Source organism: Tinamus guttatus, unplaced genomic scaffold (assembly GCF_059628265.1).
Source record: "Tinamus guttatus ecotype Peru unplaced genomic scaffold, ASM5962826v1 Tinamus_guttatus_pri_ptg000018l, whole genome shotgun sequence".
NCBI classification, from domain to species: Eukaryota; Metazoa; Chordata; class Aves; order Tinamiformes; family Tinamidae; genus Tinamus; species Tinamus guttatus.
This window is the reverse complement of record NW_028288552.1, coordinates 1,447,132-1,466,436: the sequence shown is the minus strand read 5'-3', so window position 1 is coordinate 1,466,436 and position 19,305 is coordinate 1,447,132. Positions and strand designations below refer to the sequence as shown.

The 19,305-nt window shown below is 53.9% G+C and overlaps 1 protein-coding gene across 1 annotated transcript; it reads left to right on the top strand.

Annotated features, from left to right (window-relative positions):
- The first annotated feature begins 301 nt into the window (after window positions 1–301).
- LOC148596276 (uncharacterized) lies at window positions 302–19,055 on the top strand. The gene is given in 16 exon segments (XM_088523951.1): window positions 302–496; window positions 1,617–1,661; window positions 4,739–4,931; window positions 4,975–5,194; window positions 5,835–5,949; window positions 6,196–6,369; window positions 6,463–6,569; window positions 6,771–6,908; window positions 9,391–9,475; window positions 13,860–14,012; window positions 15,866–16,038; window positions 16,183–16,276; window positions 17,319–17,431; window positions 17,641–17,776; window positions 18,521–18,847; window positions 18,849–19,055. Coding segments are annotated over 16 exon segments (2,475 nt in total).
- Window positions 19,056–19,305: the final 250 nt, after the last annotated feature.

The following is a 19,305-nucleotide window of genomic DNA, read 5'->3' as shown; positions in this document are numbered from 1 at the left end:
GCTTTGATTGGAAACCAAAATACATAAACGTTGTGCTAAGAGCAGGTTTCCACCAGTGAACAGAAAGCATTGCGTAACGTGGTGCCTCTGGCTGTGGCCGTGGATTCTTGAGGGCAGTGAGGAGGCGCCTGAGTAAGGCTGTGCTCTTCCAAGGGGGTGTGTGGAAACTGTCGTCGGGCATGGGGGGAAAGTTCTTCTTCCCTGGAGGCTGAAATGGCACCATCTGCTTCAGACACAGGCAGCCACCCAGGAGCAGGTGGAACAAAGAAGAGCCGCTGCTGAAGCTTCCCTGGTAGGACGAATGCAGCAGAGAATCAGGGATTTGGGAAATGAACTGGCTCTCAGCAGACGCCTGCAGCAAGGCAGAGTTATCGGAGGCCTTGCGGAAGCCGCTGCTGCCTACCCTCCTGAGCTGGGCAGCAGCCGCTCTTTGATGCTGAACGCAGCGGGCAATGCTTCCTGTGTGACAGACAGAGTGGAAGCTCAAATGGCTGAGGTAAGGCATTGGACATGCACGCTGTGCTCGAATGAGCTGCCCACAGAGTATGAATGAGCAGGGTTCAGCTTTTAAGGGGAAAAGGAGCACGCATTCCTGCCTAGCTCCGGGACACCCAGTCTGCTAGTGCAAACAGCATTGGTGCCCCTCACAACTGGGCGAGCACAGTCCCCTGGATCGCCCTGAGAGACTCCACAAGGCAATGCTCAGAGCCTGCTGCAACCTCAGCGATAGCTCTGGTCCGAGTGTGCCCCAGCCTTTGCAGTGTGTGTGGAGAGCACGGTCCTCACGGAATGGTGAGGTTTGGGGCCCGTGTGGCAAGAGTTGGACAAGAGGGCGAAGCATTCTTCACTGAATGCCATGATCCATTCCCTGCTTTGCACAGAGTGGAGGCAAGGGCAAGCTCTCCTCTTCCATCTTTTACAATCCTGGGAAGGCTTCAGGCAGCTCCAGTTGTGACTCAGTGCTGTGGTGCCTGCAGCGTAGCAAGGGTCCTGTTGAAAGGAGATGCCTGCGGGCTGTAGCTGTCCCCATGCCTGTAGTGTTCTGAAGCTGAGCTGCTCGGCTTTGGGCATTGCCTTGTGGGGGTCTCAGAGGGTGATCCAGGTGACTGTCCTCAGGCACTCCTGTGGCTAAACAGCAAGTCAGCAGAGCTGCCATGAAAAAGGCTGTCTAGAATGTGGCTGCTGCAAGGAAAGCCAGCTCGTTCTGGCCTGAGTCCTTTGCTGCGGAGTAAATTAAAGAGAGTGTTGGTTTGTAATGAGAAAAAAAGCAGGCATCACAAATGGGATTGCTCGCTGTGAACAGTGTAAATATGCAGCTCGTGGCCTTGGGACTAGACCTCTGGCCATGTGTGCTTATATCCTCCTTGTGCTTTTTGATGCCCTTCTGTAAAGCCAGAATGAGGGAAAAGTGATGAGTGGCAATTGTGTTGTGATACACTTAATAGCACAGAGTAGTGGCAATGCTGTGTTTTGGTGGATAAAGCATTTCTCAGGATTGAGGGTGTTGTTCCCAGTTTGCATTTCATGTTACAGTTAGGTTTCAAAAGGCCGTAGAAGGTAGTACTAGAGGAATGTAACTGCTAAGGACTTAAGGGTATCCTGTGTTATACTTGCAGGTGCGTGAGGAATGGTCAAAAATGTCGCTGAGGAACGTGAGCGAGGTAATTGCAACCTGGAGATTTATGTGACACCTTCATCGTGATCCAAATACTGGTGGCACAGAATATTATGTGCCTGTCCTTAAAAAAGAGAAGAAACAGTGTATGTGCACATGCAAGGCCGCCCCCAGAGCCCCGAATAATCCCCTCTCCGGGGGGCTCTAGTCGGGCCTTTTCAGGGACGGGGCCTGTTTGCAAGCAGGTGGCCCCTGCTTTGCAATTCTTTGGGTTCCTGTTGGCTTCAATCAGCTGCCGAGTGGCCAGCTGTTGCTTTAGAGCCCCTTGCATTTGCTTGGATGGACACAAGTGCCTTGGGTTGAATGTGTCTGCATTGTGAGCAGAGGTGCCTGTCTACTGGGATGAATGGGGTTGGTTCCTTTGGTTTGGGACTTGCTCCCTTTTGCTCCTGTAACACTAACAGAGGGCCTTTTGTTCCCCCTGCCGCGCGCGCCTTCCTCAGAAGTGGCTTTCTGGAGCGGGGACTGCCAAGAGAGGATATCCCGAGAGGAAGGAAGCCTGGGGAAACGTGCCCTCTAGCTCTTGGCGGAGTGGTGTGTAGATGACATCGAGCTGCATTCAAGTGAAGGTGTTCTGTTCCAATTCTGTATTTAATAAAGCTTGTAGGCTGGGACATCTCTGTTTTATTCCCGTCCCCTTCGTGACTTGGCTGCCCTGCGCACGCGCCTGTTCCCTCTTCCTCCCGCTGCCTGTCCCTCTTACAGAATGGGAGCGGCGGGCTTGCTGCCAAGGGGGGAACCCTGGTAGGAGTCTGGCCGCTTGCTGGCAGCGTGCAGCCTGTGTCCTTTTCCTCAGGGGAGGTTGAAAGCTCCGCTGGGTTTTTAGACAGGGGCCTGGAGTTGGGGGCTCTGTTTGCCTCCTGCTGCCCTTCAGAGCGCTCCTGCGCTGCCAGGGGGAGGCCGCTCTCAAAGATGGCTGGCAGGTGCTGGCAATGGCGGAAGGCTCCTGAGGCCTGGCCCACAGCAGCTGTCCCCCTTGCCTAGGAGCCAGCCAAGAAGCACGATCAGGCGAGCCGCAAACGGTCGGCAGCAGCTCGAGGCCTGGCAAGCTGATGGAGCGCAGCCTCCCGGAAGCCCTTTCCAAAGATGAGAAGGAACAAGAAAGTGCGTGGGAGTAGTCGGCAGGGATTCCCAAAGGGGGAGGCAAAACCCTGCTGTAAGATCCCAAAGGCCTTTGCAAGAATCTTAGTTTACCTAAGAGTGGCTGGTCTTAATGCACTCGATAAGGAGAGGTTTGCTGAGTGACAACAGGACCCCAAACTCCGAAAGGAGTTCAAAGGCAGAAGAAGATGCAGTAACGTCTGCCATAATGTGTTCTGAAAGGAAGTTTGGCTGCTTACCAGGCCATTTGAGGACTATGCAATCCCAGAGCACATCACCTAGGCACATGTACATACCTATATTACTCTGGTGTTAATTTACTAATATATATGTATTTTATCTTAGTGTTGGCTTTTTTATTGCTTGGTGCAGTTTTGATTTTAAGCACGTGGTGTACAAAAAGAGCTCCAAAATGGCCCAGTCTTCATAAAAATAAGCTAGTTTGAACTTTGAGAAGAAAGCTGGTCTGGACTGGCAGTGCTTGATGGCACATCCACTGTGAGGACGCAGCAAACCCTGCTGTGGTTTAGGAGGCACCTGTAGCCTTAAGCTAAGACCAAGAGCAATGTGGAGATGACAGCCTCCTGGTTGCTTCCAGTAATTCCAGAGAGATTTGGACATCTGTTAGGGTTTGGCTACAAAAATCCGGGAATGCTCAATGACCGTGTGAACAATACACTCACACTGCTAGCTGGCCTTCAAAGCTAAAGAGCTAATTTAGTAGTTAAAGAATGCAGTGTGCAGGATGTCCTAGCAATGTGTGCATAGCATGGACAAGTTCCAAAAAAAAAGTCCCGATTAGAAGAATCCCATTCATTTGGAACAGTAATGTACATTTGAATTTAAGGATGATTTCCAAGTAAGTGAGAAGCCAGTGCTTATCTGGTGGCCACTTCAATTACATCCCCAAGAGAAAGATCTCTATCCCCCACAGCAGAGAGGCTTCCTCTTCCCCTGAGGGGGGAACACGGCTGCTCCCTCTGGAGTCCTCGTTTAGGAACTTGAGACACAGGCTTCGAGTTCCGTTGCACAGAGCCCAGTTTCTATCTCTAGCACTATGGCAGGTAATACTTACCGGCTAACCACACAGTATCAGCTTTATACATGGCTTGTAAGGCACTGTTGGACAGGAGCAGGGGCAATTAAAGACTTGCAACCTCACCGCAAAAAGAGAGGTGACCTTCCTTATCAGGGATAATGGCAGCAGTCACAGTACCTGTTCTGAGTGTCTTCTTGGTATATATGGACCACTAATAGCACCGTAATCAACAGCCAACTGCGCGCTCCTTTTATCAAATACAAGCTTTGCTATTTTTCCTCCTGCTAACATGTACACATGCAGAAGTGGAGGGAAAAAATCTTCATTCAAACATCTTATGGAAGTATTCCGCTGCTGTTCAGTAGCCTAAGAGCACCTCGGGCTAGCATCCCATCTCACGAACTTATTCCTGCCTCAGTCCTACAAGCAGTAAAATCCAGACTCATCATGAAGGGCATATATCAATATACAAACTAACACCTCCACCCTACTCATGCACTTCAAACATTTAATCGCAATCTATAGTGTGAGCGTGGCTGGGGATTATTTTTATTATTATTTTTGGCTGGTTCTGCTTTTCTGCTCGATTCAGTTGAGTAAATACCGACAAGACGTAAATGGGGATTTTTGTGAAATGAAAGATGATTTTCTACTAATGATAATAACTGGCAGCGCTGGCAGATCTACAACAAGTAGCAGATTCACAATCATAGGAGAACATGAAAAAGATAGTTGAGCGACAACCAAGCTAACAGCGGCGGTGCTCTTTCTCGGGGAGCCGCAGCCCCTTGTGGGTGCGCTGCAGCCCCACGTCGAGGAGCCGCCTGTGGCGCGTGGCAGTGTCACCCCGCGGCGTCACCCCGCCGCCCTGTGACGCCCTCGCCGCGGCTGTTGCGCCTGGCGCCGTCGCCGCGCGGCCTCAGTGCTGCGGCCGCCAGTGCCGGAGCGACGGTCGGCGCGTGCCTCGCTGGGAGCCTCGCTGCGTCCCGGCCCTCGGAGCGCGCCTCTGCTCCCGGCGCGGGGGCTCCGAGCCCGCGACCCCCGCTCCCGCAGCCCGCCGGGGCTCAGCCCCGCCGCAGCTGTCCCGGCCGCGGCCCCTGCTCGGGGCTCGGCTCCTCTGCCCCGCCCGCCCGAGGCGGGGCCGTCTCTCTCTGGCCGTGTCCGCGTCCCCGCCGCAGCATGAAGCGGTTCCTGGCGCTCTTCGGCAAGGGGCGGGGGGCGGCGGCGCCCGGCGGCGCTTCCCTGGCCTGCGTGGGCGCTCGCTACGAGCTTCGCGAGGAGGAGCTGAGCGAGCTGCACCGCGCGGCCGCCCGCGGAGACCTGGCTGCGCTGCGGCGGCTGCCGACACGCGGCCTCGACGGGCGCGACAAGGCCAAGCGGTGAGGGGGGCGGCGCCGGCCGGGGCTTTGCCGGCTCTTCGCGAGGGCCTGGCCGGGCGTGGAGGGCGCGTGTGCTCGAGGCTGCTGCGGGGAAGGCCGGGTGGCAGGCCCTGCCCCAGCAGCACCGCCCGAGGCTGCTGTGCTGCTCTTGGAAAGCCCGTGTCCCCGGCGTGCGGCACTCTGTTGCCACGCAAGCGGTGCTGGCGCAAGCCGCAGGGCGCCTTGGCGAAGGCTGGAGGTGGCCAACCAAGCCTGGGTGGTCCTTGCTGGGCAGCGTGGGTGGTGCTGTTGGAGGCAGCGGGCGGTTGCGCGGGCAGAGGGATGGAGGGCAGCCGCTTGCGCCCGGCAGCGTGGGGCTGTGTGGGCAGACCGCTGTGCCTGGGCGCAGGAGCCCCTTTGCAGGGAAGCGGGTGCGGAGCTGCGGGAAGCGGGTGCTGCGTGGGGTGGGGGTGACTTTTCCTAGCCCCTCGCTCTGGGCTTGGGGTGTGCAGCTGCTGCCGTTGCTGCCGGAATGGGCGACTCTTTCTAAGCTGCTCTTGTGGCTGCGGACAGCGGTGGCCCTAGGCCCGGGACAGAGGCAGGAGCGGTGTGTGCAGCTCGGCGCGTGTGTGCGTGTTAATGGAATGTGTTGCCTTTGTAGGACACCCCTGCATCTCGCTTGCGCTAATGGGCACTCGGAGATCGTGTCCTATTTAGTGGAGAAGAAGTGCAAGCTGGATGCGCGGGACGGCTACAAGAGATCTCCACTGATGAAGGTACGTGGAGCATGGGAGAGCTGTTGAGGGAGGGCTTCCAAGCTGCACCCAGAGCGCTGCGTCTCTGGGGTGATGCGTGATGTTGGGACAGGTGGAGACTGCGTTGAGATTGGCGCAGAATGGGCCCACGTTGCCTCCTCGGGGAAGGCCGGGGTTGCTTTGTGCGCTTGGCCGGCTGTGGGAGCGCTGAGGGAGGGAAACGTAGTTGCTGGGAAGGCTTCCTTTTCTTTGCTGTGTTGCTTGCAGGCAGTGCAGTGCCAGCAAGAAGAATGCGTGGCCATTCTGCTGGCGCATGGTGCCAACCCTAATCTTGCCGACGTTACCGGCAACACTGCCCTTCACCTGGCTGTCCTTGCTCGTAACACCTCTCTAGCAGGGCAGCTAGTGGAGCACAGCGCCCTTCTCGAGGCTAAGGATAAGGTAAGTGTAGAATGTGGGTGAGGCTGCTCTCGGAAAGAGAGAGTGGCTTTCCCTGGCTGTTTGGTTCTGACTGGGGGCGCTTTATGCTTGCAGATGGGCTGCACGCCCCTTGCCCTTGCCGTGTCGGGTGGTCACGGCGAGATGGTGGAGTTCCTGCTTGGCAAAGGAGCTGATGTGAACGCTCGAGACCAGTCTGCCAGGTGAAGGGCTTGTCCGAAGAGCGTGTCCGGAGGCCCCGTTCCTTCCGAGTTGTGCTGTGCTTCCATGTAGCTGCCTTTGCTTTGCTTCTGCCTGTGGGAAAGGGGGAAGCAATTGTTGTGGGAGCAAAGAGGGCTGAAAGGCATGCGAGTGAAATGTCTGCGTTGGCTCCGAGCTTTCCTCTCCTCTTTTGGATGCTCTAGGACCCCTTTAATGCGGGCTGCTTCGACTGGGAACAGGAGCATCCTAGACACTCTTCTTCGCCATGGTGCTGATCTTTCCCAGAAAGATGTTGCTGGGTGGACGGCGGAGGAGTATGCTAGGACTTTTCTGCATGCTCGGTAAGTGCTTTAGGTGACGTTAGAGTTGCTAAGGTGTGTGAATGTGCGTGTTGGCTTATGGACGCTCTTGTTAAGAGCAGCAAGGTTTAATGATGTGTGGAGACGTCTGTGGAAGCTGGGCACATTCTGGAACATGTAGTGTCAAGTGTGAACCGGGAGGTTTTCCTTGACTCCACCCCGACTGCTCGGTCAGGTTTCAAGTTGGTGGTGCTGAGCTGAGCTGTGAGCAATAGCGAGCCTGAAAAGTGTGCTTTGGGCAAGTGGAGTGTATACGAGGCCCTCCCCAGAGCAGCGCATGAGACCAAATGCAGAGGTCCTTTCTTCTGCCGCTTCCCCTCGCCCTGGGCCTGTAGCAAGGGGAGCAGGAAGGGCGGGTGTGCGTGGGTATGTGTAACTAGCCCGTGTGTGTCAGCTTGCCAGATGGCTCTGAATAGGCGTAGCGTGGAGAAGCAGTGGCTCGTTGTGTCCTAGAAGAGCCGTGTACAAGGATGCTGTTGGTTTTGGTGACAGTCCTTCCTTTCTTCCTGTCTGCAGCGTTGGTGAAGAGCTGGCAGAGTGCGCGCAGAGGGCGCGTGCAGGCGGCCCAGTAGGCATGGCAGGACTCAGCTCGCCTCCCGGAGCAGGAGCTGCTGCCTCTGCATCGGGCGCCTGTGCTGCGGCCAGCGGAGGTAGGATCCTTAAGCGTGGAGGAACTGCTGGGGCTCTGCGTGTGCGTGTGCGTGTGCGTGTGGTGCGAGTAGTTGAGCACTTCATTAGCTTCCTATCCCGTCAGCGCCCCGCAGCGTTTGCTAACTGTCTGCTCCCAACGCGTGTTTGTCCAATGCTAGTATTTTGTTGAGGAAGCTTAGAAGGAAATGTAAGGGCAGTGTTGATTTTCTTTGCTAATGTCCTTTGAGGGGAAGGGGGTTAGAATTCAGTAGGGTGCGAGAAGTCAAGGGCAGGTTGGGGCCTGCTTTTGTCCCTGCTGTCTTGTGTGACTGTTCCCCTGCAGCGTGGCCTGCAGAAGTGCCTGTGTTAGGTGCTTGTGGGCCGTGTTGACTTCTGAAGGTCTGACATGCTAAGAATTAATCGTGTCAATTAATGTTTTCACAGTGGGAGAGGAGCTTTCCCGTGAATGCTTTGTATGGTGAGGCTTGACCAAGCGCTTTCCCCCAATCCTTTCCCCTGCCTCAGAAGAGGAGAGCCTGGAGAGAGACACAGTCCTTCTTGTCTTAACTTTTCAAGCGTTCAAGATACTGATGACGAGGAGAGCGAGGACAACTCCGTTCCTGCCTCCGAATTAGAAAGACGCCGTTTAGCTGCCAAGGTGAAGTGGCCCAAGAGGCAGAATTTCTGTGGAATGAGTGAGTGGTTTGGAGGGCTGAGCTGTGTGGATTTGAGCGAAAGGGCGCTTGCAGTGCGGTGGCTTTGCTCCTGCAAAGCGGTCTCCTGCCTGGCCCCCTTCCTGCTGCTGTGAGCTACTTCCTCCAAGTCTGGTAGCCGTGGCAGAGCACGCAGCAGTCTGGTGGTCGGGGGCAGAAGAGCACTAGGTGACAAGAGAAATGACCGCACAGTCTTGATGTGCGTGAGATTTCTAGAGAATGAAGGCTGATGAGCTCCTAGATTACCTGTTCCTTTGTCCTGCAGACCTTGCTGTCGGTTTCCAGGAACAAAGGGGTGGTAGAATTGTGACTAATGTGGGAGAAAGGCATTTATTGTTCAAAGTGGGCTGAGGTGCTTCATCCCCTGGCTCTCCTGTCCTCCTTGTGAGGTTCCTCAAGTGTGCTCAGCAGGGAGCTCCTGTAGCCGGTGTCTTTGTCTCCTGGCACATGGGAATGGCATTCCAGGCTCACGTGCGCCTGATCTCCCGCTGCCTGTTTCCCCTCTGATGATGTCTCTTTATTTTTGCTGTTTCTCCTGCAGAAGAGGTGTTTGGCACTGGGACTGTGCAGCGATTCTGAGGATTCCGAGGATGATGCTGGAAGGCACCCTGCAGTGCTGGAGATGCAGGCGAGATTTCCTTCTTCTCCTGGTTGCCCTCTTGTCAGTGAGCTTTGAGAGGGTGTCGCAGATGCCGTCTGCGAGGAGCTACTGCAGCACAGGGAGATGTGCTAGTGGGTTGAAGAGTGCCCGTGAGGAAAGGGAGGGAAGCTGGACTAAGGCTGTCGGAGAAGCAGGCAGCTATTGCTTGTCCTGGGTGAAAAGAAGGGACAGATGGGGAGTGTGCTCGTGCGTGTCACCGTGTTGTTGAAGCTGGAGTCAGAGTGTGTCTAGGCCATGCTTGTGAGGGGCAGAGCAGCATGTCTGTGGTGCTGGCTATTGCTGTCTGCCCAAAGGCATTCCTGTGGAAAACCTGCAGGCCTTTCTTTGCAGCAGACAAGAGAGAACTCTCCTGTGTAGTTACCCAGGGAAATGAAGCATTTTGCAAAGTTTGAATTGCTGCTGCAGAAGATGCTTCTTTCTGTTCTTTGCAACACTTTTTTTTTTTCCTGACCTCTCTTAGGAAGCATCATCTGAAAAGGATGGAGAGGAAGGTGCTGGTGGTCCTCAGGATAAAGATGCTGCAGGATCAGTGGCTGGTGAGAAAGGTGAGTTAGTAAACACGGGTCCTGCTGTGTGTTTGCTTGTTGGGGCTTGCCTGATGGAGGAGAGCAGCAGAGTGAAAGAAGCACTCATGGTGTGCCCTTCCTTCTTTCCCTTGTAGATGTTTCCTTGGCAGCGGGAGCGGAGCAGGAGAAAGACGGAGACTCCCTCTTGGATTCTGAGGTGCTTTCTGTTGGTTTTTGTTGTTGCAGAGGAGGGGGGGAAAGGGTGTGTGTGCTCCTGCATATTTGAATGTAGGTGAATGTAGGCTCAGCCTGTGTCCAGGCTGCACTTCTGAGAGTCTCTGTTGAAGAGGAACAGCATGTCTGTGACACTGGGTATTGCTGTGCACAGAAACCTCCTCCTAAGGGAGGAGTGCAGTCCTTGTAAAAGAAAAGTGAGAACGTTTTTCCCTGTACAGGTACAGGGAATAGAAGTACTTTGCACGGTGTCCTTTCCTGTGCAGCGGGTGCTTCTTTCTGTTCCTTCCAACTCTTTTGGCTGGCCTCTTTCAGGAGGAATCACCTGCACGGGATGGGGAGGAAGCAGCAGGTGGTCCTCAAGTTGCAAATGCTGCAGCAGCCCTCCCTGTCAGTAGAGGTGAGTTCAGAAGCGTTGAGCCCCTGTGTTTGTTTGCTCCTTGGTCTGAGTCAGTGAATGCCGGTGATGAGCTGCTGCTGAGATGGGAAAGCCCCAATTCTGCCCTTGCCAGCAAATGCCAGGGCAGAGGGGAAGGTCAAGTGAGGAAGATGTTTTGTGGAAGTGCTGGACTGCAAGGAGTGTTATTTCGTGGTGACTTCCTGCCTGTGTGAGCATGTGGGAGGAAGGGTGAGAACACAGTGGTGCGGCTCAGAGTGAGGATGCTCTTGAATGACGCTGCTTTTTCTTCTTTTTTTAAACACTCTAGTAACAGCATTATCTGTCCCTTGGCTGTGGGTGTTGCCTGATGGAGGAGAGCAGCAGAGTGAGAGAAGCACTCATGGTGTGCCCTTCCTTATTTCCCTTGCAGATGTTCCATCGGCAGCAGGAGCGGAGCCGGAGGAGGACAACGATTCTCCCTGGGATTCTGAGGTGCTTTCAGCGGGGGGCACAGTGGATTCCCCGTGGGGGGATCTTCTCAGGAGGTTGCTCTGGGTGTGGGCCCTGCACCGAGGAGGCTCTGCTCCTTCTTTGGCTGCTTCTGCCACACGTTTGTTCCAGTGAACTGGAGCAGCTTTAGCTGTGTGCAAGCTGCTCCACGAGGCTTGTGAGGAAGCAGGGTCTGGGAATGTCCGAGCTCTCATAGCAAGTGGCCCTTGCATGGGATTTGTAGTGCAATACTCAAAGGGTCCAGATTCTGGCTCTGCAAGAGTTTGGTGGGGTTGCTGTTTCTTTGCCAAAGTATCCATGGAAAGGACAGTGTATGGAATCCTGCAGCCAAGTAAGAAGCCCAACAGCAATAACGTGGGTTTTGACTTGGAGCGCTGTTTTGGGTAAAAAAGTGCAAGGGAGGAAAGAGGCGGAGTTGGACTAAGGTTACTGAAAAGCAGGCAACTGTTGGTTTTCATTGGTGCAAAGGAGAGGGGAAAGGGTGTGTGTGCTCCTGGGTATTGGAACGTGGGTGAAGGCAGGCTGAAACTGTGCGCAGGCTGCGCTTGTGAGGGTCTCTTCAGAAGCAGAAGAGCACATATGTGACATTGGGTACTGCTGTCTACTCAAACGTCTTCTCAAGGGAGGAGTTGCAGGCCTCAAAGAAAGGAAGTCAGACCATTTTTCCCTGTGTGGGTAGAGAGAAGTAGTTTGCAGGGTGTCCATTGCCTGCACAGGGAGTGCTTCTTTCTGTTCTTTGCAACTGTTTTGGCTGGCCTCTTTCAGGACGAAGCACCTGCAAGGGATGGAGAGGAGGCCGCTGATGGTCCTCAGGATACAAACGCTGCAGGAGCCCCGGCTTGTGTGCGAGGTGAGTTGAAGGGCACGTTGAAGGCCACGTCTTGTTTGGTGGCTGTGAGGGCCAATGCATGGAAACGGTGCCGTGCTTGTGAGATGGGGCAGCCCCGATTCTGCCCTTGCCACCAAAGGAGAGGGCGGAGGGCACGTCAGCTGAGGGAGGCATTTTGTGGTAGTGCTGGAGTGCAACGAGCACTGTTTCTTGGTGACTCGCTGCCCACGTGGGGATATTTTGTGTAGTGCTTTGAGGACCCCTCCGTTGCGATGCGAATGGACTGTGGGTGCCAGACTCTGGAGCGCGAGTTTGGGAGAGCAGCTGCCCGCACGGCTCCCTCCTCCAGGACTCCAGCCTTGCAGAGCCGCGTTTGGGTGGTCGCTGCCCCTCTGTTGGGTGTTGGTTGTAGCTGTGTGAGCTGTCCTGCTGGGCTTGGGCGACTTCTGCTGCAGAGAAGGGCAGGGGAAGGGGTGAGAACACAGTGGTGCGGCTGAGCGTGAGGATGCTCTTGAATGACGCTGCTTTTTCTTCTTTTTTTGAAGACTCTAGTAACAGCATTATCTGTCCCTTGGCTGTGGGTGTTGCCTGATGGAGGAGAGCAGCAGAGTGAGAGAAGCACTCATGGTGTGCCCTTCCTTATTTCCCTTGCAGTTGTTCCATCGGCAGGAGGAGCGGAGCCGGAGGAGGACAACGATTCTCCCTGGGATTCTGAGGTGCTTTCAGCGGGGGGCACAGTGGGTTCCCCGTGGGGGGATCTTCTCAGGAGGTTGCTCTGGGTGTGGGCCCTGCACCGAGGAGGCTCTGCTCCTTCTTTGGCTGCTTCTGCCATACGTTTGTTCCAGTGAACTGGAACAGCTTTAGCTGTGTGCAAGCTGCTCCACGGGGCTTGTGAGGAAGCAGGGTCTGGGAATGTCCGAGCTCTCATAGCAAGTGCCTTATTAGAAATGCATAGTGCGTGCTCCAAGCTTTTTCTTCCTATGTGTGTAACTATTTCATTAGGATAGTATTGGAGAGCTGGGTGAGGAGCTTGCTGATGCTCCTAAAAAGCAGTCGCCAGCAGAAGCCTTGCTGGAAGCTGCCCCACATTCCTGCCAGGACCTGGAGGAAGAGCAAGGGCAGCTGCAGAAGGAGTTGGCCAGGGTTAAAGGCAAGGTAGGCAAATGCCATAACAACAATAATGAGCGTAACAGGGCTGTTCTTCCTCTGTAAATGATGAGAAGGACAAGGCAGCATTCTGAGCACAGGTACAAGTGAGATGTGATGAAGTCAGTAGTTCCGCACTGCCGTAACCCATGAGGGCGGTGGAGCCTTGAGCGGAATGACGTGCTCTACTTCATGTGCTGTGCTGTGCAGGGCAGTGTAGTTTGAGAGCTGCAGAAAGCGCTCTTTTCCCTTGTCAGTCGGAGCTGTCTGCTTGTAGAAAATCAGGATGGGGACAGGAGAGGCCAATAGGAAAGAGGGTGAAGCACCAGAGTTTGGGAGATTTGACTTGGGAGTCAAAGCAGTGTGTAAGATGCTGAAGATGAAGCTCACTCCCATGGTTCCTGGTTTGACAGTTGCAGGAATCGGAAGAGCGGCGTCTCCAGTCTGAGCGGTCTGTTGAGGAGTTGAAGAGAGCCCTGGCAGAGAAGCAAAGAGAATCAATGGCTGCTCCCCAGCAAGAGCAAGAACGTGGCACACTGCTCTTCACCATAAAGCTCTTGAGGGAAAAAGTTGGACGGTGAGGAAGTGCCAGAGTGAAGCAAGGCTTTGCTTTGTGGGCTGGTGTAAAGGCAACGGGATTACCTTGCTGCATCCCAGCAAGGGAATGTGGGACTTGGAGGGAGGCTTTTGCTTGAGATGTTGTTAGTTCACAGTGTGGAGTGGGTATGTGTGCTCTGTGGGGTTCCCATACTGAGCCCTATGTTTCCTTTGAAGGCTTGAGTTTGAAAAAACAGGGCTGGAGGTGACAGCGCGTCATGAGACTGCCAGGGTGGAAGCTCTTCAGAAAGAGCTGCGCAGCTCTGCCTCTGTAAGCGACTCCTGACCTTTCCTTTTCATGAGCTCCTGAGCCTACTTGTGTGTGTGTGTGTGGACAGTTAGAGAAGAGATTGCGTGGCCTTGGAGTGTGCTGTGGAAGGGGAAGTGTCTGCCTGCAAATGGACACGGTGCACAAGTGTGCACTGTGCTGCTCTGCAGAGTGTTTGCCTCATTCTGTGTGTGTGAAAAGGCCTGGTCCAAGTGTGGCTCTCGGGTGGAGAGAGACTTTTGTCCAGAGTCTGACAATGGCTGGAAGGGAATGAAGGCGGGGGTAGGAGTGAGGGGTAGGGAGATGCCTGAGAAAGGTCTGGGTGATGGGAGAAGGGGAAGAAACATAGTAGTCCTTTGGGGAGCTACTTCTCGGAAGAGTCGTGTAATGTAACAGGAAAAGCAAAAGCACAGTGCACGGTGCAAGGCTTTTCCTGCGACGCGTGTCCTTATTCCATCAGGGCAGGGTCAGGGAGCTGGAGCAGGAGCTCGCCGATGCCCGCAGAAAGCAGGCGCTGTCCGAAGCCTCGCTGGAAGCTGCCACGCGTGCTCGCCGGGAGCTGGAGGAGGAGAAAATGCAGTTGCAAAAGGAGTTGGCCAGGGTTAAAGGCAAGGTAGGCAAAGGCGGTGACTAGCCCGAGGACCCTGACAACCCTGTTTTCCCCTGTAACCAATGAACAAGCAGCGGGATGGGAGAGGCCAGTATGAAAGAGGACGAAGCAACAGGGTTTTTCAGAGGTGACCTGCGAGTGAAAGCAGGTGCCTTGAGTGTGTGAAGAGGAAGCTGACTAGCGTGGGTCCTGGTTTGACAGTTGCAGGAGTTGGAAGAGCAGCTTCTCCAGTCTGAGCGGTGTGTTCAGGATTTGAAGAGAGCCCTGGCAGAAAAGCAAAGGGAAGCATTGGCTTTTTCTGAGCAACTGCAAGAATGTGAGAAGGCCTGCTTGGAAATGGAGAGCCTAAAAGTGCTGAAAGACAAAGTGGAAAGGTAAGGTGTTGGCATAGTGAAGCAAGGCTGTGCTTTGTGGGAGGGTGTAAAGGCAACGGGGTTAGCTTGCTGCTTGAGAGCAAGCAAATCTGGGATTTGGAGGGAGGTGTTTGCTTGAGATACCGTCAGTTCACAGTTTGGAGTGGGTGTCTGTGCTCCACTGGGTTCCCATACTGAGACCTATGTTTCCTTTGAAGGCTTGAACTTGAGAATGGGAGGCTGGAAGGCAGAGCTCACCAACAGACAGCTCAAATCGAAGCTCTTCAGAAAGAGCTGCACAGCTTTGCCTCTGTAAGCTACTCCTGCCCTTTCATTTTCACAGGATCTAATATGAAGCCCTGGGTTTGTGGATTAGAGTCATGTGTGCAGTTCAATAACAGCACGTGCATCTGAGCAGATTGCTGGCATTTTCTTAAACACAGATGCACGTGGATGTCTGCAGTCTGTGTTTATGTGCTGTTCCAAGGAGAACAGTACTTGGCCATTTTGAACTCATAGGAAGCCACGAGCTTAAAGACGAGCTGGCAAAGCTTAGCTGTTGGCAGCAGACAGAGAGCAGACATCAGCTGTGCAGAGGCACGCTGGTGTGGACAAAATAAGTTATGTTTAGGTTCACTCTGAAGCCTGAAGCAGCTCTGTAATGTAACAGGAAAGAAGAGAAAGCGGAACCTGTGGTCCAAGCCTTTTCTTCCTATGCATGTAACTATGTCCACAGGACACGGCCAGACAGCTGGAGCAGGAGCTTGCTGAGGCTCGTCGAAAGCAGCTGATGTCAGAATCCTCTCTGGAAGCTGCCACACGTGGTTGCAAGGACCTGGAGGAAGAGAAAGGGCAGTTGCTAAAAGAGTTGGACAGGCTTAAGGGCAAGGTAGGCAAAAACAGTAACTACCTTAATGAGCCTGACAATGTTGTTTTTCCCTGGCAAATGATGAACAAGCAGAGGGCAGTATTCTGAGAACAGATGCCAGGGGGACGTGAGCAAGTCAGTCATTGCGGCCTGTCATAACCCACGAAGTGGGTGAAAGCTGGAACCAAATGACCTGCTCTTCCTCCTCCACCGGGCAGGGTGCTGTAGTGTGAGAGCTGCAGAAAGCAGCATCCCTCCTGGATAGGTGGGGCTTTGCATGGTCCACGTGAAGCAGCATCTCAGGCAGGTGCTCTGAATGGTCGCGCTGGCTGAGCCTGCACTGGGCCTCACGTCCACAGCGGAGATTGAAGGGCCTCAAAGTGACTCACTTGCCTAGTGCAATAGCCCTGGTGCCTAAGTTTGGCAAGGTCTTTGCTGTGCGGTCCCTGTGGAAGGAAGCGGATTGGTGTTGGGGCGGTTTTGGGGACTGCTTGTAGGAAGACAAGATGGGGATGGAAGAGGCTAGCAGGAGAGAGGGCAAGGCAAGAGGATTTGGGAGAGATGACTTGGGAGTCAAAGCACTTGGCTTGTCTGTATGTAAATGCAGCTGAGTAGCATGGGTGCTGGTTTGACAGTTGCAGGAGTCGGAAGAGCAGCGCCTTCAGAGTGAGCATTGTGTTGAGGAGTTGCAGGCGGCCCTGTCAGAAAAGGAGAGGGAAGCAATGGCTTCTTCCAAGCAACTGCAAGAGCTTGTGGAAGCCTCCTTGGAAAGAGCTAGCCTAAAGCAGCTGGAAGAACGAGTGGGACGGTAAGGAACTGCCCCGGTGAAGCAAGGCTTTGCCTGCCGGGGTGGTGTAAAAGCAAGAGGAAGAGCTGGCTGCATGGCAGCAAGCCCATCCAGAATTTGGAGGGCCGTTATTTCACAGTGCTGTCTCCCTGTGTTTCCTTCAAGGCTTGAGCTTGAAAAGGTGAGGCTGGAAGGGAGAAGCGACCAACACACGGCTCGAATTGAAGCCCTGCAGAAAGAGCTGCACAGCTCTACCACTGTAAGCTCCTCCTCAGCTTTCTTCTTCATGAGCTCCTGAGCCTAGCTGTGTGTGTATGTGGGGACATTCTGGGAAGAGATTTTCCTGGGGAGCCCAGGGGGACATCATTTCCGGCAGTCCGCAGGGGATCGGCTCTGCTTTGTCCCTCTCCAAGGCCTTCTGGTGTTGAGAGGTTCCCTGGCTACTGTGCGGCCTGAGCAGCGTGCGAGGAGAGGCTTTGACACTCATGTGCTGCTTTGACCGCCTGCTGCTTTTTAGCTGTCCTGGTGCTTAAGCCCTCAGGCAGTAGCACTTGTTGCTGCCCTAAGGGTGAGTTAGCTCGCGGAATTGCTTTGGTGCCAAGCAAAGCCCGAAGTGGCATCCTCAGGCTGTGACAAGGGAGACTTCATTGCCAAACCTCTGACACCTTCCCTGTTTACTGACTGTGGATTCCTTGGCTCGAAGGTGTCAATCCATAGAGGAATGGCACAGGCGTAGGCAGTGTTGTGTGCTTGGGCCAAGTTAGGAGACAAGCCCTTAATGAAGCAGAACTGCTCCAGGGCTCAAACTGGGGGTCGATTGTAAAGGAGTAGTGAGATGGAGAAATGTTGGTGGCATTTCGCTTCGCTAATACCCCTTGAATGAGGTGCAAGCGTGAGTCCGGGAAGCATCAGTGTGGCTTTTTTGTTCCTTAGGTTCATAAGAGCCTGGAAGATCTGCTCTCTGCCTTACAGACAAGACACGTGCCTCTGAAAGAAGACAAATATCAGCAGGTACATGAAGGGTTGCTCTGACTTCCCTCTTCCAGGCGATGATTTTCTTTCCTTTTGGGTGCGTGCAGGCAGCTACACTGTTCAAGAACTCTGTAACCTTGAACGCCCAGGACTGTTGCCTAGTGATGGCGGCTGATTCCCCTGAAGCTTGAACTTAAGCTCTGCTGTCCACTGATGTGGATAGCTAAGTACCACCTGCTGGTGCCAGGGGGACAGAGGAAGCTGTTTCTCAGGCTCTTTTGCACTTTTTACTGAGCTGCGTATGTGCTTTCTCCTTCCTGTGTGCAAAGTGTGAGAGTGAAGGAAAGGCAGTGAAGAAGGGGGCAGAGAGGAAACAAGCAGCGGAAGCCCAGCTGGAGGAGGCAGTGAAGAAAAACATGGAACTGCAGGAAGAATGCAGCAGGTATGGCTTTTTAGCATTTGTAAGAAATACCGGCTAAGCTGGGAGTCAAGGTTCCTTTAATTGACTCAGAGACTATGAGTACGTAACGGTTTGTGAGCAACCTCAAAGGGAATGCTTCTTGTGTTTTGGGGTTTTTTTTGTTTGTTTATTTATTTGTTTGTTTGTTTTTCCCATGGCTTTCCTATTTTACTCCCTAATTGGCTGTACAGGTCCAAGAGGCTTCTGGAGAAAGCTCTGAAGAAACTAAGGACCTATGAGAGGCGCGAGTCCCAGCTGAATCTACAGGCCAAGCTGAAGGACGCACCTTCTGGAGGGGGCAGCGAAGATGACATATTAAGAACAAAGGTGAGCTGTGCTTCGTTTTTTCTGTGTGTTTGTTTTGGAAAGCTGTCTCGTTTCTTCTGCTGACTTCTGTATTCACGTGCACGTTCACGTGGTGGCTGTGTTTGGAAATGAAGGGGCTTTCTTCTGATCCCTGGAAACGTCTAACTAATCATTCCGAAAGGGCAGGAGTGCCGCGGTGCCAGGGTGGTGGTGTGGAAAAGGTGAATTTCTGAGGAGAGAGGAAACCGTTAGAGTAGCAGTTGACCTTTGGGGACTTCTGGAAACCTGATACTTCCTAAAAGTTCTTGGAAAGAAGCTACCGCTTGGTCCCAGAGCGAATAGGGCTTCTTTGTCCATGGCTTAGAAAGCTGCTTTCTGGAGGAGTGTTGACAAAGTCAGGCAATGCTGACTGTGAGACAAGTCTGGAAGACCCCTGGCAGCCCCGCTGCATGCAAAACACCCCACGTGATGTGTGCTCCTGAGGAAAGGAGAAGGAGCCTAGCTCTGTGGATGTGTGATCTCCTGGGAGTGAAGCCTTTATTGGCTAGGGGAGTGCTGGAGGAGACCTGAGAAGGGCGGGAAACTTGAGGTGGTCTTTTGGGAAACCTTTAAAAGAGGTGCTGCTTTTGGCAGAGGAGCATGGCTTTCACTTGGTTTTAAAACGGAGCGAGCTGGTGACAAGCAGAGTCTCAGCGCACAGCCTGCAGGGTCTGCAAAGAACTGCGTATGCTTAAGGCTCTCTGTGTGTCCCTTGGCTGTGTGCAGGTGCAGGAACTTTGCAAGCGGCTCTCTGCAGAGCAGAGAAACTCAAGGCAGCTCAAGAAAGCAAACGAAGGTTTGCGGGAAGAGTTGGCTTGCATGCATGGGAGCCATGCACAGCTGCGGAAGAGGAAGCGGCAGCTGGAAGAAGAGGTGGCTGCCCTCCGGTGCCGTGTAGAGACCAGCACGCCAGACCTCAGCCACATCAAAGAGCACAAAAGAGAGACTGAAGAAAAGGCCGAGCGACAACTAAGGCAAAAACTACGGGAAGTCAATCTCTTTCTGCAGGTAAAGGTACTTGGCACTGGCATGCACAGTCCATTTGTGCCTTTTCCTTCATCTCTTCTGTACCAGTGTCCTTCTCCACTGTGTCCAGCTTGTCCTGGTCAGGGCTGTGGGTTCATGGGCTCTTTATATCTGGAGGAGTCTGTTGAAGGCCGTGAGCTTGTGGAACGCTTGTCCTCAGCCATTCCGGGCATCACCATCTTTCCGCACATTAGTGCCTGGAGAATCAGGGAACAGCGTTAAGAGAAGGGACTAGCGTCTTGCCGAGAGAGAGGTGGCTTCTTAGTCCGAGCTTTGATTGGAAACCAAAATACATAAACGTTGTGCTAAGAGCAGGTTTCCACCAGTGAACAGAAAGCATTGCGTAACGTGGTGCCTCTGGCTGTGGCCGTGGATTCTTGAGGGCAGTGAGGAGGCGCCTGAGTAAGGCTGTGCTCTTCCAAGGGGGTGTGTGGAAACTGTCGCCGGGCATGGGGGGAAAGTTCTTCTTCCCTGGAGGCTGAAAT